Source organism: Lissotriton vulgaris, chromosome 1_2 (genome assembly GCF_964263255.1).
Source record: "Lissotriton vulgaris chromosome 1_2, aLisVul1.2, whole genome shotgun sequence".
Lineage (NCBI taxonomy): Eukaryota > Metazoa > Chordata > Amphibia > Caudata > Salamandridae > Lissotriton > Lissotriton vulgaris.
Window position 1 is genome coordinate 9,235,892 of NC_141686.1, and position 18,967 is coordinate 9,254,858.

General features: G+C 43.2%; 1 protein-coding gene across 3 annotated transcripts in view; it reads left to right on the forward strand.

Moving 5' to 3' along the window:
• Nucleotides 1–18,967, forward strand: part of PRR5 (proline rich 5) — a 583,537-nt gene that overhangs the window by 375,226 nt on the left and 189,344 nt on the right. For all 3 annotated transcript variants that reach the window (XM_086952735.1, XM_086952737.1, XM_086952734.1), the window contains one exon: nt 3,427–3,475. In XM_086952735.1, coding sequence (XP_086808861.1) covers nt 3,427–3,475 — 49 coding nt within the window. The remainder of the gene's footprint in view (nt 1–3,426; nt 3,476–18,967) is intronic.

Below are 18,967 nucleotides of genomic sequence, written 5' to 3' on the forward strand. Positions count from 1 at the left end.
AAAATTAAGGGTATCTAAAAATCAATTAAGTCTGAGAAAGTCTCACTTTTCAAGAAGGTTACTGCTTAGGTAAGCGTATATTTAAAGAGAAAGTTTTAATAGAGCATATGGATGTCTTTTACTAATACATGAACTCCTTGGTCAATGAAAACGTGTGTGTTAATTACTCTTGCCCTTGAACAAGTGACAACATTCTTTTAGATTAATTTTTCTAATAAAATATTCCTTTTTATTGACCTCTTCATCTAGACCGATTGATTTGGGTTTCTCTTTAAGTAACTGTAGTAGGCCGGGGCCCAAGTGTATGAAATTGCAGCAATTAAAAATTCGGCAGATTGTAATATGGCTCCCATTCAAACAATGAATAGTGCAGTTACAGAAGCTCTTGACATTGTACAGTATGCAATGGTGGCTACAGTATGAGCCTGTGAACGTTGAAAAGGAAAGAGACTGGCAGGGCATGTATTGATGCTTCAGACCAGCCGTTCTTAACCTTAGGTCTGTGGACACCTAAGGGCCCGTAATGCCTTCTTGGGGGGTCTGCGACTGTTTAGAAAGTTAAATATTAATATCAGATTATTAATTATATGTGTATGAAAGGTAAAATGTTAAAGTTTTAATGCTTGACGCCTGTGGGCAATTGTTCGCGCTTAACAAGTGTTAAAATTTGGAAATATGAAGGAAATTGAAGGCTAAAAATCAAGTTGGTATCTTTTGCTTTGATTTGTTGGGGCAGCCCAAGTACAACAAACAGTAGAATTGACGAGTTGTGCCTCGTTTGACGCACTAATTTGCACCGACAAAAACAGAGCACACACTAAAAGCAAACAAGCATTTGCAATGCAATAGGACTCGCATTTACACAAGACCTATTGCATTGCATTACGGACAACTGGGGGAGCACGGACAACTGGAGTGCGGGAGGGGGACGAGAAGGCACAGAGAAAGTAGTGCTCGCAGTCCAAGTAACAGGTACCGTACTGTGTAACATTCAAAGTAAAGGGGAAGTAGTCATTGAAGGGTACAAATTTGATGAGCGACAATTGCTCATTCCGCTCAGGTTGATGATTCGATTGTCAATAGTCAAGGACCTTCCTACCATGGCATGTGGACATGCTTGACATGTTCCGCAGCAATGGTTGCCCTTAACAGGTGGTAGTCCCAGAACTCCAGTTTGTCGCATAGGCTTGTGGCAGTAAGTCACCAACTAGGTGGTTGCGTAGGTTCCGATTTCTGCGAAACGCAAAGAGGGGTTTGGGAGTCATAGTTTCATTGCCTCCAATGTTGAGTAGATACCAGAGGGAGTTTATAGCTTGTCTCAACTTATGGTTAATAGTCGAGTGTTTTGTGACGCACACCAATCTGTCTTGTACCACAGTGTTCCGTTCTTGGAACATGGTTTCTCTGTGGAAATATCTGGCACGCTTGAAGGAATCCCTAATTAGTCTGTGAGGATATCCGCGGTCTGCAAGTTTGAGCTTCAGTATATCGGCCTAAACCAGGAATTCCTTCATTTCAGTGCAGTTCCTCCGCAAGCGGAGGAATTGGCTGAGGGGATTGGCGTCTCTTTGACATCTTGGATGAAAACTTCCATATTCAAGAAGAGTATTTTTTGCAGTGGGTTTGCTCTTGGAGCTTCCACTCCATACCATACCCCATTACTGAATGCTTCGCAAAGCGAGCAGCACATGCGCGGTGGCGCTGGCGGATCGACCTAAAAAGACGAAGTATTATGCTGGAGTCTAGACCATCACTTTGTCTTTCAGGAATAAGAGCAAATTTTGAAACGCTTCAACCTTTCCTTAAAATGTATATTTTTGTATATTTTTTTGTTTGTGAATTAAAGGAAATCTTGCTTGTTTGTTTGATGTATAGTTGTTTCTTTAGGGGTGAAGGGCTGCTGTCCTTGGCAGGCCTCTTTCACAGCTGACTAACAGAATGTGCAGTTTTTATTTTTAATCTATGGTTTGTTCTTCACACACACATAATTCTTACAAATTTATTTAGGAAGACCACGTTTTGAACTTTAAGTGGATGCCCGGTATTCAGTAAATAATCTTGCCATTTTTCATAGGTTTTCTGCACATGTAATTGACATAAACCCATCTATGTCCTTTGTGGTTAACCATTAAGTCAGACGTTTGAGTCCAGGTTGGACCACTCAACCTTTCATCTTTAAGAGGTAGATGAAAGAGCCCGATGACTTGGGTAACTATTTGTCATTAGGACTAATGATCCGCTATAGTGGTGGACAAGGTCTTATCGAGAGAGATTATTATTTTACATATATTTTCCTTAACACTAATCACTATTGTAAACCTCCCCTCCCATTCCATTCCATTGAGTACATTGCAGTGATCCATTCTGCACTGCAGGCCACGCGGAGCAGACATGCCAATACCAATATTGTAGGATTTTCAAATGCTATTGTTTTTCAAGTGAAAATGGAAGATAAGGAGATTCAAAAGAACACGGAGTTTAAGTCAGCAGTCACATTTTCAGAAAGTCAATATTTCTCTAAATGCATATCTTGAACAACTTAGTGCGGAGAAACTTCACCAGCCGGCACCCCAGTATTTGGAATCCTGGACCCTAAAGGGCACTCTTAGTGGTGGGAGCCAATGGAAATGTAGCTCAGCTGAGGACGACCTGTTTTGAAAGAGCACAAGGAGCTTTTTGTAGGGTTTGACTCCTCTCGGTTCACTTTATTGTGAGCCGCTGGCATGGTGTTCTTTCCAAACCTACCTTCGGGCTCTAGGGAGTGCAGGATGCCAGAGTGTTTGTTTTTAAGATTTCTAGAGATCTAGTTAATGCATCGAATTGCAGTGGATTCCAAAGAAATAACCCGCAGTTGTGTGGCCGTGCTTACCCCTGCCATGCAAACTGTAAAACTTTGTCTGGGAAGTATCTTGCTATGTAGGGGGCTTCAGAGTGACCTTATGACCCGGGACGTTGCTTGGTCTGTAAGATTGATGGGTGTGAGCCTCAGATTTTCCGACAATCCTGCTGACCTATAATGTTAAAATACACCATACGTCAAGCAGGGCACATGAGAGGGGCTAAAGGGGCTGTGGGAAGAGACAAATGTGGATTGGTAGGGGTATTTAGTAAGAAAACACACAATATTTTGTAAAATAGCCAACATTTTTTAAAACTTTCATGAACGAGAGGGAGACTGTGCGCTCGTTTTTGGCAGTTTATATAAAAATTCCTTGTGAAATCAACAGCAACTGTACCCAACTATTTTCTAGAAAATGCATTTATTAGAGGGGTGTAACACCCCAAACACTCCCCTGCTTATGATTCCGTCTATGTATAAAAATAATCTGTCTTTCAGCATGTCAAAATAGATGCTTTTAAACATTAAGCAGGTGTTTATTATTCCTTTGTCATAATTACTTAATATGCGGTCTTTTTTACTCACAGGCAATTATTAAAAACGGAACTGGGCTCGTTTTTTACCGAATACCTGCAGGTAAGTGTGATATTTGAATTATCTCTATCACTTGAATTTGAATTGTATTTATTGTGTTCATGGACAGATCCAGTGCATGCTGCTGACATTACTCCAGAACATGTGCTTCAAAGATGTAGTATTAGTCTACTGCATAGGTGCTCACAAACTTTCTCTTAGGGGGGGCAAATTTACAGACTTGTTTGTGGCCGAGGGCCGCACTGGTGGGGGTGGGGTCAGTGGGGGAGAGGGGCGGGGCTAGAGCAAAAAGAAAAAACTGGGACCATGAGGTTGAACACAGCCCCCTGCAGCGGACGCATTCGTCCACTGAGCCACTAGACCCGGCATACACACATCTCCCTCTGTCTCCCTCCCTCTGTCTCCCTCCCGCTCTCTCTCTGTCTCCCTCCCTCCCTCCTTGTCTCCCTCCCTCCCTCCTTGTCTCCCTCACTTCCTCTCTCTCTGTCTCCCTCCCTTCCTCTCTCTGTCTCCCTCCCTTCCTCTCTCTGTCTCCCTCCCTTCCTCTCTCTCTGCCCCATCCCTCTCTCTCTGCCTCCCTCACTCCCTCTCTCTCTCTGCCTCCCTCACTCCCTCTCCGCCTCCCTCACTTCCTCCCTCTCTCTGTCTCCCTCACTCCCTCTCTCTGTCTCCCTCACTCCCTGTCTCCCTCACTCTGTCTCCCTCCCTCTCTCTCTGTCTCCCTCCCTCTCTCTGTCTCCCTCCCTCACTGTCTCCTTCCCTCTCTGTCTCCCTCCCTCTGTCTGTCTCCCTCGCTCTGTCTCTATCCCACCTCCCTCTGTCTGTCTCTGTCTCCCTTCCTCGGTCCCCCTCTGTCTGTCTCCCTCCCTCTGTCTCCCAGTGTCTGTCTCCCGCTGTCTCCCTGTCTCTCTCCCTCCTCCCCCTGTCTGTCTCCCTCCCTCTGTCTCCCTCCCTCTGTCTCCCTCCCTCTGTCTCCCTCCCTCTCCCTCCCTCTGCCTCCCTCCCTCTGCCTCCCTCCCTCTGCCTCCCTCCCTCTGTCTCCCTCCCTCTCCCTCCCACCCTCCCTCTGTCTCCCTCCCTCTGGCCCCCTCCCTCTGCCTCCCTCCTTCCTCTGTATGTCTCCCTCCCTCTCTCTCCCTCTGTCTCCCTCTGTCTGTCTCCCTCTGCCTCCTTCTCTATCTCCCGGTCTCTCTTTCTGTCTCTATCTGTCGCTGTCTCTGTCTGTCCCTGTCTCTGCCTCTATTTCCACCTCTGTCAGTTGCTATCTGTCTCTGCCTCTATCTCTCTGTTCCTGTATCTGTCTCTGTCTGTCGCTGTCTCTGCCTCTACCTGTCTCTGCCTCAACCTGTCTCTGCCTGTCTCTATCTGTCTCTATCTGTCCCCGTCTCGATCTGCCTCTGTCTGTCCCTGTCTGGCTCTGCCTCTGTCTGTCCCTGTCTGGCTCTGTCTCTATCTGTCCCTGTCTCTCTCTGTCTCCATCTCTTTCTGTCCCTGTCTCTATCTCTGTCTGTCCCTGTCTCTATCTGCCTATCTGTTTCTGCTTCTATCTGTCTCTGTATTTGTGTCTCTATCTGTCTCTTTCTGTCTCTATCCGTCTCTGTGCCTCTGCCTCTATCGGTCACCTCTATCAGTCTCTGTCCAAATAGGAAGCTTCCAAAAACGCCCTTTTAAAAGTCAGCTGGGAAAGCGCTTACACCTGACTTTTAAAGGGCCTTTTGAGAAGCTTTCTGAAGGTGCCTTTACGTCACTGAGGCGGGCAGTTAACACAGAAGATGGCCACAGGAGCATACTTAGTGAATACCTATTTAATACGTATTCACTACGTATGCTCCTCCGGTCATCTTCTGTGTTTACTGCCGGCTATGGAAACTGTAAAGCAAGCTCTGCCGGGCCACTGACGGCCCGTGGGCCATACTATGAATACCAGTGGTCTACTGTCTGCCTCGGATGATAGAAGATTATTTATTCATTGAGTTATTACAGGGATATTGTGCCACGTAGATTTCTTCCAGTAATTTATGGCTAGATGTACAAACATTAGGAATGTTGATTTTCTAATTGCGATTATCTCCGAATTGCAATTAGGAAATCGATATTCCTAATGTATGAATTTTTGTGTTCCCAAATAGCGATTTGTAGTATCGAACTACCTAATGAATATTAATAAGGTAGGTCATAATTCGCAACCCATTAAGAATCGCCACCATTACAGGGATGGGAGCCTGCTGGGGTCAGCTGACCAACATGTCTGTGATTGCTTTTTAATAAAGCAGTCTTTTTTTTTTTTAAAGGTATCCTATTTTCCATAAAAGATAACAAGATGCGTTTAAAAGAGGAAAATGAAAGGTTTAAGTTTCATTTCTTAAAAGCAGGGTGTTCTTAATTTTTTTTTTTTTTTTTTACATTCTCAAAGGGAAAGGAGTTACGTGGGAGACCATTTCCTATTTGCAAATTGGTTACCTCCACATTTAAACTGGTGGTAAAGTATTACTGTTTTGCAACCGGAATTCGGTTGCAGAACAGTAATACGTCCCATACCGATTTGGTATTTAGAAGGAATGCCTTTGTGGGAGTAAACCCCAATAATCACCTGAATCCCAAACACCATGAATTTTCCCTCTTAAGGCTCCGAATATTCAGTTGATCTTGCGGTAAGAAACTATACTCCTCATCAGAAAAACTCACATTTTAGCAGAGCTAAATCGGAGTAAATATGAAGACATTAATAGCTCAGTTCTAGATAGATCAGAAAAAAGGCAAGAAATGTTTTTTTTACAGGAGTATTAATACATCTACTACAGAGAAAAATTCTTGAATCCCCAGGAAGGTTCAAATACAGAAAATTAAAGCCATAAAATGTAGTCAAAATTCCTAGTTTAATAAATAATTGCAAAACCTCCAAGAGTCAAACTCTTAAATAGTAATGATAGCATCCCAGTATAAATCTAATATTAAAAGGACAAAGTCTCAGCAATAATGAAAAGTCCCTAACCCAGGAAATATCAGCCCAAAATAGCCAACAAATTCTCTAGTCCCAAGAGCCTTTATACACAATTCACATAAGCTATTAATAGCTTCTGCAAATTCAGCATGTTATGATCATGGTTAGGGTAGGCCCCTTGCCTGTGTTCTCCAGTTCCTGCTTGTTCAAACCTGATCCAGGGACACTGCAGCTGCTCGGGTTATTCCCCCTGGGGTTTCCCTGTCACCATTGTTTACGCCAACAGAAGCAATGCCTAGCCCAGGACCTACTTAATGCAGGCTGCAGCGCATCTGTGCCACTGGCAGCCTGTCTGCACCCGTCCATGCCTGGACCACGCCCAACGCCACAACCTCTGTCTCTGTCGTCTCATATAGATACACCATCACCCTGGACAAACACTGCCACCGCACTGACCGACACACCACAGTAGGACCTTTCACCTGCACCCACTGCCACTTCACCTGCCACAGAACACACACCAGTCCCGAGCAGTCCCACTCCGAACTCACCACAGGCACCATCTGAACGAAAACACCAACTTGCATGTACCCTTCTCAGCACTCGCTCACCATGCAAACACACCACTGAGATTTGGTACCTCATCTCCACCCTCACACCTGATGTCCTTTTCCTCACTGAGATCTGGATCAACCCCACTTCAGTCCTTCACGTCACTACCACAATACTCAAAAGATGCAAGACCACCCACCGCAACTGCATCAACAAGCCTGGCGGAGGGATTGCCATCATACACAAGGAATACATCCAATGCAGCACCACAGATGACGACATCACCTCAGCCATGGAACACCTTGACTTCGGACTCCAAACAAACAACAAAACCACCATTAGGAGCACCTTGCTCCCTTGAAACTAAAAAAAATCCAGGATCACCCCCTCCAGGTCATGGTTCACCACCGACATCAATGAAGAAAGAAGACATCTTAGAGCCTCAGAAAGACTCTAGAGGAACAATCCTCCCATCCTCCATTGTGATCAACTCAAGGCAGCAGGCAGGAATTACAAATAGTACATTAATAACAAAAAGACAGCTTTCTTCTGCTCCGCTTTAGACATCGCAAAAAAACGCCCCAAAGAACTCTTTAATTTCATTAGGAGCCAAACTGACAACATCCTCAATATTGGCATCCAAAGAACAATATGACAACTTCGCCATTGTTTTCAACGAAAAAATCGGCAAGAGATATCTCTCTCTTAGCACAAATCTCTCAACCCCCCTGGCCCCCCCCCCGCCACCACCGAGATCAAGACACCGGCAACTAAGGATAGCGCCTACACGAATCCCCCAAAACACTGGTCCTCCTTCATCCCCATGCAGGAAACCCAGTTAGTCAATCTAATCTCCAACGCTAAACCCTCATCCCACACCCTAGATCAGCCTCCCCTGAGCCTGGCCAAAGACCTGAAACTCATCTTAGCCTCACTATGGTGCAAGATCATTAATAGCTCACTGAGCTCTGGAATCGTACCAGACTGCCTCACAGTAGGCCAAGTCACGCCACTAAAAAAAAAAACAGGGCTAGACACTGAGGATATGAACAACTTTAGACCTGTATCGAACCTAACCCAACACCTGGATAACATCAAGCTCCTAGACCCCCATCAATCGGGATTTAGAAAGAACTGCAGCACTGAAACAGCAATCCTCAATCATTGACAATCTACATAAGTCACTTGACTCAGACAAATGCTGCCTTCTCATCCTCCTAGACTTATCAGCCATTTTTGATACAGTTGATCACACTCTGCTCCTCAAAGTCCTTCAAGAAAGAGCTGGTCTTGAAAAGACGGTCCTCCACTGGTTCTCTTCCTTTCTCTTCAACCGCTCGCAAAGAATAAAAATTAAAAACTTTGAGTCAGACCCCCACCGCGTCAATAGAGGTGTTCCAGAAGGGTCAGTTCTCTCCCCTCAATTTTCCAATATCTACATGGAACCCCTTACCACACTACTCAGGAATTCTAACATCTCCTTCCACCTCTATGCGGATGACACTCAGCTTTATCTGAAAACCACCTCCATTGACGACATACATAGACTAAATGTCACGCTCTAAGAGGTTCAACACTGGCTCACAACTACCTAAAACTCAATCAAGAGAAAACTGAAGTACTCCTCATCCCCAACAGAGACGAAAACCCCCAAATCAAAGAATGGCTAAAAGCCATTGACGCCCTCAATAGCACCCTCACCCCGGCGGACTCGGTGAAATCTCTAGGTATCACCCTAGACCCCAAACTGGACATGAAAAAACACATTATAAGATATGCCAACAGTGCTTTTCTCAATCTGAAACTACTATACAAAATAAAACCCTTCCTTCCCCCGAAAGACCTTCAACAGGCCACTCAAGCACTGGTGCTCTCCAGAATTGACTATGGAATCGCAGCCCTGACCGGGACAGCAAAATCGCACCTAGGCCCCCTGAAAACGACCTTCAATGCTGCAGCAGGAATGGTCACGGGAACTAAGAAATTTGAGCACATCTCTCCCGCACCCAGGGAACTTTAATGGCTCCCAATTGAATTGTGAGCCAGCTTCAGAACGGCCTGCCTCACGCATAAAGCCCTTCCCACAGGCAAACCAGAATACCTGGACGCAAAACTCAAAAGGGCCGGCCAGTCCAGGAACCTCAGGAGTTCCAACACTCTACTACTCATCCCACTGAAAACTCGGAAGCATAGAACCGCAACTAAATCTTTTGCTGGAAATGCACCAGAAATGTGGAACTCCATCCGCCCCCCCACACCAGACCGATCCCTTCATTCCCTAAATTCAAGAACCTACTCAAAGCCCTCTTCCTAGATCGTTCTCGAACGAAATAAGAGCACAGGATACACCTGAAATGGTTCGGCGCCTTACCGCAACTTCGCTTTTGTTTTGGGACAGTCGTCCCAGAACTAGAAAACGTCGGGGTCACCTCTCTTGCTTTAACAAAGAAAATCTTGGAGGCTCATCTATATTGTAGACGCCCTACTTGCTCCAAGCACGTTAGCACCTTTATCTGAAACCTTCACAGCCCGAACCCTCATGTTCGACCACAATATGTATATTGCATATTTGCCTATAATGCTCCTAATTGTACATGCTGTGGATTGTGTATATGCCGATAATGCTCATAATTGTATATGCTGTAAAGCGCTCTGATACCCTTGGGTCCAGCTAGCGCCATACAAAACTCCTAAAATGAAGAAAACATATTTTTTAAAAGGAGTAATGCGTGGCATTGCACATTTGTTTCATGTGCAATTTAATTAGTTAATTGGTTATGACTATCATTTAATATTCAAAAATAATTTTCACACAATATTTATACATTTGCACATTTTCTAAAAAATCTACTACAAATTCCCTCCTCTGAACATTTCTAAATAATCACTAAAACCAAATTACTAAGTGTATTATTCAACCATTAATCTTTAATGTCTTCATATTCTTGGGTAATCAAACATTTTTCTTTATCCCTTTCAGCTTCTGGAACACTATATCCGTGTAGTAATCTCGCTTGAAAACTGTTGATCTTTTTCTTTTCCTTGAAAAAGGATCCATGTTACTCTTAATAAAATATTTTATAAACATACCCTCTATTAATTTTAATTAATATCACCACTATAGTCTGGTATGTATGTTCAGCACTTCTTCACTTTAATGACCTTACAGACACTGTCTTGTTTTGTTGAAAGAATTCCTAATGCAAGATGATTTTGTATCATCATTGTACTAATTGCTAACATTTCTACATACACAAATTTAAAAAAACCTTGCCGCATCCACAGCCAGTCTATCTATAACCCTAAATAATCACCTTATTTTTTACATCATTCATGGCTACTCCTATTGAAGGAATAACAAACCCTAAAATATCGAAGAACACTTTTCCAAAACTTCTTTTCATTCTCTACAAACTATCTTCCTCTTACAACACTTCCACATGATATATTCTAAGGAAAACTAAAGCTAAGTAACATGAGTCTGCCCAATTTCTTGGCAGATTGAAAAAGCAGGTTCCACAGCCGTAATAAACACCCCTCATGGTAGGTTTCTCCTGCAAACAAAAGCTGTCACTTGACCTCCTACATTTTTTCATAATACTTTCACCAATAAGTTCTATTCTTTCGTTTCATAGAAGTACGCCTTACCATACGCCGCTCACCTTTCCTCTCTCCTTCTAACTTCAACCTTCAATGTAAAGGTGAACACATTTCTTTTTCCACTTCTATTTCTTTTAAATCAATTGTCTGCTCTTCCAGATTTCTCATCACTTTTACCACTTTCGTTATATTCCCTAATAAAATAATTTTCTTCACTACTTAATAAACATGAATAAACTTCAGCCATATTAGTATGAACTTTGTTTTGAGCAATATCTCTCAAATACTTACCATACTTAATTTTCTTATCATCCTCACTAAAGAATAGATTGTCCAAGAACACATTAATATCAATCAAATAAGGAGAAAGAATCTCATGATAACCAAAGATAGCTACAAAGTGAATATGATCATCGTAACTGAGAATGGGTAGCTCTCTGATCTACTGATGCAGGTTGAAAGGTGCATATGTAACTTGTATTAAACATAATCATTTCAACATATTATTTAATAATTTTAGTATACACAGTAGTCTTATAACAACTATTCAAAAGGTTTTCATGTATTGATATTATTTGCTCAGGTTCCTTATGATTAGTCCTAATTGCAAGTTCACTAATTTCCCACAGGAGTAAGTAAGCACAGCAACTGTCCAACTAATGCTAATCATATCCAAGATAAGAGTACCATCCCTACAATTTTCCCATCTTCATATTAGTCAGGAAAGGAAACAAATCTTGTCAAAACCAAAATAATAGTAAGCATTTCTCAGATGCTGTAAAAAAACCAGGAAAAAAACAACAAAATACAATACATCAGTTTCTTAATCAAAATTGATCAGTGTCTGTATATTTTTCTTTCTTCTTTTATTATTTCAGTCCAAATTGATCCCTCTTTTGTACAAATTCCCCTGTTTCAGGGTTGTGTGATTTTCATAAACATTCAGTATTTCAAAGTCTCTAATTCACCCTCAGGGCAGTTCTTTTTCAGTTTTGTCTCGAGATCTGATCTTTTCTAAAAAACTAATGACACTTGTTCATTTGAAAATAATCATCTTCATCTGTATCTTCTTCAGATACTGTAGCTAAATATACCCATTCTGGTGAAGCATACTTTCGATTTGAAACTCTTTCTAGCTAGTCTTTTGGCAACTGGCAATTCACTTTCATCAGATTTCCAGTTCAGATGTCTATTTTAATCTTCCTAAGGTTCACAATGTTTTTTGTTTGTAAGTTCGCTTCCTTGGAATCTCCTCAATGTTAATCTTTCGCTCTTCTCCCTTCTCTGGACTTCAACTTGAACTTGCACTTCATTCTGTTTCTCTTTTATCAGCTCTTTTCATTAAAAAAAAATTCCAAGAGGGGTCTTTCCAATTGTGATTTTCAGTTGTAACTTGTTACTGCCTTGATCAGAGATTTCTTTGTCTTGGTGCCACTCATCCTGTTTTCTTTTGTTTTTCAACATCTCTTCTGACCATCTTGTAACTAGACTTTTATAGTTTCAAGCTATTCGTCTAAACTTTTTTTCACCGTTATCTTTCTACTTGATCTTCACCAGTTACAGCAGAATTCCTCCCCCTCTGGATGTATGCTGCAAATTTACATCTGGTTGTGATCTTGTGCAGCAGAATGTGGCCTTCGACCAACCGCTCTTGCTTCATCCACTGGCTCATCTGCTCTCACTCTGTGTGAGAAGCATGGAACCCTGGAGGTACTCCAGCACATTTGACTGTACTGTTGGTCATCAATGTCACCTGTTATGGTGGTATAGTTTGTCACACCCACATTCTTTGACAAACTCTTGTTAAGGCAATCAAGTCTGACACTTGTGCTGGTGTCACATTTGGCAAGGAGGATGCTTCTATTGGTTCTGTAATAGAACACAATGCGTAAGTGGCTCGGAGTCTTCCATATTAGTCTCTCAAGCAAGAACCATCAACAGACAATGTACAATCTGACACTTCCAATGGAATTTCTTTTATGCTTGGTCTTGATTTTGTGCGTAACTCGATCACTTCAAAGAAATCGTGCTCCAGTTTGTAATCAAATACGCTTTCCCCGTCTTCACATTTGTCTGAAATCGGAAGCAGCGTTGCTGGATTCGGAAATTACATCTTTGAATGGGAACATTCTCTGCTTCGTGAATTACCTGCTCTTATTGTGTCCACCTGCTATTTTTAATATGTTAGGTTCTTGTTCAACTGAATGTGTGACATAAACAATTAAAGTATGACCCATCACAGCATGTTTCCAGCATGGGAAATAGCCAGAGAGAGCGAGAGACTGTCAGGTAGCAAAGCCAGGACCGTCACAAGCGTAGAAGAGGGCCCAAATCTCCCTAGGCAGTTCGGAGTGGGAACCGCCTCAAGTCTTCTACAAAAGGCAAGCATTGGTTAGATCAGAGCTTCCACTGTAAAGCTAATACTAATAGTACAGCTTTTGTATAGTTATGGATGTGGATGCCGATAGCTGGCCAGTATAGTGTAACATTGGATCTTGGTTTACTACTATTTTGTATTAGGTATATTTGGTATGTATAATAATTTTGATTTGTTAAATATGCATGTAAGGTTCGATTATTTTGTTATTATTTATTTTTTTCCTAAATTTATTGCAGTTTGAAATTAGGGTTTTTGATGAATGACCAGTGTTGAGTTGTGATGGAGATCTACTTTTTCATTTGAGAATGGCTATCACAGGTTTTTCAATATGGTGTTTGGTTACATGCAGTATGAGTACCGAGATAGGATGATTTTGAATTGCAATAATGGATATCTACTTATTTGAGAGAGTAATTGGTTCGCTTTAGAATGTGATTTATTGATATATGCGTCATTCAAATATGGTACCGAGCTATACGGGTTCAAAGCGTACATATAATGAGTAATAATGAGATATTCCTTTTTGAGAACGATATTTATAACTAACAGGGGTGTGGCGTTTTATGCAATGTTCTTGTCTTGTGAGTAAGTATAGAGATGGAAGACTGAAGCTGTTACAATGTGATTTTACCTTATTTTTAACTTTAAATGATGATATACTACTATGTTAACATGGGGTTTGGTTACATGTGGTCATGATAGTGGCCGGCGCTAGAATTTCTTGAGGTCCGCTTTCTATTACAAATACAGTCCTCTTTCTATTATGAGTGTGGAAATAAAGCAGCACTTCGATATGGACCCTGGCTTACATGCTGGTCTTACGCACATCTATAGACTGAAAGAGAACTCTCTTCTCGTCGATTTTTTTGGGTTAGTTACTGGGATATATCACTTTGTTTTAGTGAGTACCTGTTTTGTTGAATCTAGATATATTTTATTATGTAGAATAGGAATAGCAGTGCTCTTTCATTAGAGTACGCTGAGGCCTTTCCTCTTCTTTTTTTCTATCACTATGGCTGATATAAAGGAACAGTTGGATTTGATATTTGGCTTACATCTGAGGCGCTCCATCGATATTTTCTGTTTGTACGTCATTTTTAGAATACAGATGAGTTTTTGCTATGGTCAGTTCTGGAAAAGGGATGATGTAACTCTACATATTGTCATGCAATATAAACGTGATGTATAGAGATGTGTTTACTATGGCTGTGTTCTAGAAAAGGATGATACTAACGTGTACATATCAGTAAGCAATATAAATGCGATCCATTTGGAATAGTGAAATGAGGGGCTCAGCCTATGAATCGGAGGAACCTTTGTGAAAAATGTATTTCAGGTCTTACTGAGTTACTTATTCTTCTACTGTACAAGAAGCACTGAGGGGATGGATTATTGTTATTTTGATTAGCTATCGTATTTCTAGATGCTTGTTGTGCATTTGGAAATTACTGGATGAATGGCAGAGCCAGACTGGCCGTAGCGGGCACCTGGCTTTTTCCCGGTGGGCCGGAAGGGTGGGGGTCGGTTTTGGACTGATGGAGTCTGTTTTTTTTTACTGGGGGCCGGTTTTGCAGTGGCGCTGCAATATTGCCCCCTTTAACAAAAGCAGCAACAGTGTAGCAGCTGCAGTGTTTCCACCAACCCCTCTCCCAACCCCCCCCCCTGGTGCCGGTCCCAGTTAATTGCCAGGGCTGGTTTGCATTCCCACTCCGTCCATGTTGAATGGTTAGATTAACATTATTTTCACTTTGAATCAGAGGTAGAAGTTGGATTGAGATTACATTTTGAATAAGGTATTTTGGTTTCAGGGTTCGCACACTACACACGTGGGTGTCTATTTTTTTTATTGAATTTCTAAGCATGAGTTGATGGGATCACAAGCTGAGAGTTATCAATAACTAGTGGTATCTTACTGTATGAGGATAATATTGTCGAGTATTTTGTTCTTTTTACACATTTTACACTGCACATGTTTTCAACGACACACAATTTATTTCCCTATTTTGAGTTGGTGGTGGTAATGATCAAGTTGGTTATGTAAGAAAATATTTGTAAGAGCTTTATGTTTTTTTGTAGCCCCGATGAAGTCGAAGGCAAGTTGCCATAATGACGAAACACGTGTTACCTTCATGTGGATATGGAGTAACGTGGGCTTCTGGTTACAAGAAGCCTTTGGATTTGCTCTAAAAATCACAACAAAGAATTCAGGATTATTATTGGACTTGACAATTATTTTATATAACTAGGGATACTATGGTTCTTGGGGGGTGCTTATTATTGGAATCTATGTGGTTTATCTAAAAGTGTTAGGTTGCCTTTTTTTTCTCCCTTTGAGCACTATTTTTATGAGTTACTTTTCTGGTATCTAAAACTTTGGGTATGCAGAGAAGTAGACCTTCCGTGCCTTCTGTAGATTTATTGAAATTTCCATTGGAATGGCATTTTTGTTTCTTTAATAACTTTGGCACTGTTTGACAAATCTTTCTGGAATATTCCAAATAAAAAGTTCATCCACTTTGGCTCCTGCATGGAACGTTTCGCACTGATCTGTCAAGTGGGGCCCTAAGAAAACGGAGGTCCCAAAAGTATAATTTATCTTTTTAATGCCCATAGGAAACTTTGTTCTTGGAATCAGACAAAAGGCTGAACAGAATTGCAACATCTGGCAAAAAGTTAAAGCTTTACTCAGAAAGCGTGTTTTTTGTGATTCGGTGTAAATTCGCTTAGCCATTTTCAAAAAATTAGTATTGAAAGAGGGACTCTGGTTGGACATAAATGTTTTGATCTTCAGAAAACTTTAGAGATATCTAGACAGTGGTGGAACTGATTGGTTGGCGACAACGTAGAGAATATGCTGTGGCAGCCATTACAGGGTGGTCCTAAGTCCTGAAATTACACGCAAAAAGTAACTCCTCTGTGCCGGCGGCCTCCTATTTTAATCTCTCTGAGGACCACCACCTCCTTGGGTGGAAGAGTATGCTCCGCCATGCTGCTTATTAGGTCTCGCTAGCGAACGCAGCGCATGCGTTGCTTCGCCTTGCAAAACTCTATTGTTGCCACTTTCTGTCCCGAAGGGAGACAGAAGGTGGCATGCGAGGACAGGAGATGTGCACTCCGTACGCGCGCACATCTCCTGTCCTCGGAGGCTGGCAGCGCGCCTCGTGGGCTTTCAGTTTACCCCCCCCCCCCCCCCCCCCGTCGGCTCCACGGAGCCAGCTTGTTTACAATAGCAATCGCGAACGCTTGTCTTGCAGCACTTTGTTTTTTTAATCGCTTTTTAATGCCGGGACACAAAGGCCGGCGGGCTGCGCTATTGTGTGGAAGGCAAGACGCTGTGTGTTCTCTGAGTACTGTTACACGATCTCCGGGCATGAAAGGGGATCAAAGGGTGTCTGCGGCTCCGTGGCCGCCTTGGGACACGGCTGCTGTCTTTGCTGCCGATGCGCCACGATAATGGAAGACAAAAAGGAATATTATCAAAAACAATGTTTGTTTACTTTGCCACAGGGCGCCCCATGAAAGCTGTAAAACCCTTCTGCGCATGGCTTCAATTGCGTAGTCAAGGCGGCGAGGGAGCTTGAGGGATTATTAAGTGGGGTTTGGGTGTGCAAGTGAATGGCAGTGGGATGGGTGTTTGTGAGGGAGGGTGCAAGGCCGAGTGAGGGAAAGAGAGAGCGGGTGTGAGGGTGGAACACACGTAGGGGTGGTTGAGAGAGTGCGAGGGTGTCTATGGTGGAAGTGAGCGGTGGGTGTGAGGCTTGGTGAGTGAAAGAGTGAGGGTAAGCTTGAGGGATGAGGGGGTTGGGCGTGAGAGGAGAGCAGGTAGGGATGTATGATGTGAGGGAGGGTGTGGCACACGCAGATTGGTGGTTGTGTGCGAGGGTGTGTATGTGGTGAAAGTGAAATGTGAAACTGGGTGAAGGAGAGAGGAAGGGTGATCTTGAGGGGCGAGGTGGGGTTTGAGTGTGAGGGTTGAGCACACATAAATTGGTGAGTGGGTGTGTGATGCATGTGGTGGAAGCGAGAGGTTGATGAGGTAGTTTGTGCGGTGCCGTTTTTTCGGTTCATGTTAGGGCCAAGGATGGAGGTAGGTTGTTTATGAGGGAACACGGCATGTGAACCTGGGGGACACAGCAATTGGCAGTACTAAATTTGAGTCAGTGGGGGCCAGCTGCACTCATTTTTGGGAACAAGTACTTGTTTTTCTGCATCAAACTTTTACAAGAGCAAATGAGGAAAAAATAAAGCATAAAGATGGAGGAAGAACAGGACGGGAAAAACGTCATAAATGCTGAAAGCAGTAACTTACAAAAGTGAGATAAAGGGGCATGGCAGAGCCACGTGGTGCATTAAAAAGGCTTACGGTGTATTTAAGACTACTAGCCTTAGGTTTGAGTGTGACAACATTTAATTGCACTGGCTTCACACTTCTGATCAAAGCTCGGGGCACCGTTGCTCAGTCTTTTCAATATTAACCACTGTCTGTGGGAGGTAGGTGGTGTGTGAGCTTGGGGTCAGTGGGATAGTTTGGGTGTTTGACTGAAAGGTGGTCACATGGAAGGGTTTATGAACTTGGGGTTCGTGAGATAGTTTGGGTGTTTGACTCAAAGCTGGTCACATGAAATAGTTGTGTGAGCGTGGGGTTTGTGAGATAGTTTGGGTGTTTGATTCACAGGTGGTCAGATGGAAGGGTTGTGTGAGCGTGGGATTCGTGAGATAGTTTGGGTGTTTGACTCAAAGCTGGTCACATGAAATAGTTGTGTGAGCGTGGGGTTTGTGAGATAGTTTGGGTGTTTGATTCACAGGTGGTCACATGGAAGGGTTGTGTGAGCGTGGGATTCGTGAGATAGTTTGGGTGTTTAACTCGAAAGGTGGTCACATGGAAGGGTTGTGTGAGCGTGGGGTTCGTGAGATAGTTTGGGTGTTTGACTCAAAGGTGGTCACATCGAAGGGTTGTGTGAGCTTGGGGTTAGCGAGATAGTTTGGGTGTTTGACTGAAAGGTGGTCACATCGAAGGGTTGTGTTTGAGGCCTGGTGTTGAGGTGACTGTAAATGATGGGTGTGGTAGTTCTGGGGTTGGTTTGGGTGGTGGAGTTGGGCTGGACATCAGGATGAGCTTGTGTTTTGGTGTTCGAGGTCGGGATGAAGGTAAGATGAGAGTGGTAAGGGCTCTGGTGGAGAAGGGGCAGTGGGGTGGTAAATTTCCTTGGGCTGCAGGTGTGAAGGGGCATCTAGAGGAAGTGTGGAAGGTTGCTGTGAGGGTAGATTTGTGCAGGTATTTGCCCAGCCTCGGCTGCCATTAAAAACGGTGGTGGGCGGGTGGGGTGAGCGCGCTCCTGCTGGCCTCTTCCTGGGTACCAGCAGCTCCTGGTAAAGACTCCTATCCAATCCCTGTTCTGCAGACAAGCACAGGATTGGCCTGAGCAGGCAGAAAAGACACCCTGCTCAGGTCATGGAGTCTGTGGGGTTTCTCCAGCCTGACAGCTGAAACCTAAGTGCGCATGCGTGTTTTGGTCGGCTTGAGACGGCCGGCCAAACAAACAAGAGCACTTTGGGAGTGGTCAAGCACTCCTCGTTCACCCTCCCATGATCCGCCCCTTCCTGCACAAGCTGGCTCAGAGCAGGCAAACGAAAAATATAAGGATGATAGAGCATTGTTTAATTTTTTGTTTGCTTGCTCGCTCTGCGCCAGGCAGTGGGGCGACGCTCCTCCGCCATTGGTACTGCATTGGCTTCCGGTAATGGTGCTGTGGAGTTCATAGAAAGAGTTTGGATGGTGGCTTTCATCTGGATAACGTACCTGGAGTGGGAGTCATGGTGTATTGAGCCCAGGGGAGGGTGCGCGGGGGAGAAATGTTACTCATCTTTCACCTAAAATAAACAAGCATTTGCTATGCAATAGGTCTCGCATTTGCAAGAGTTTGAGCTATTGGCATTGTAAAGGACTATGCCTTTTGATTCTGTGTTATGAAAACCTGTAAACGGTGCGTAAACATGCACTTTGTACAGATAGTACTTGATTACGAGAAGCAAGGCTGGCAGTAAAAGAGGCGCTGTTATT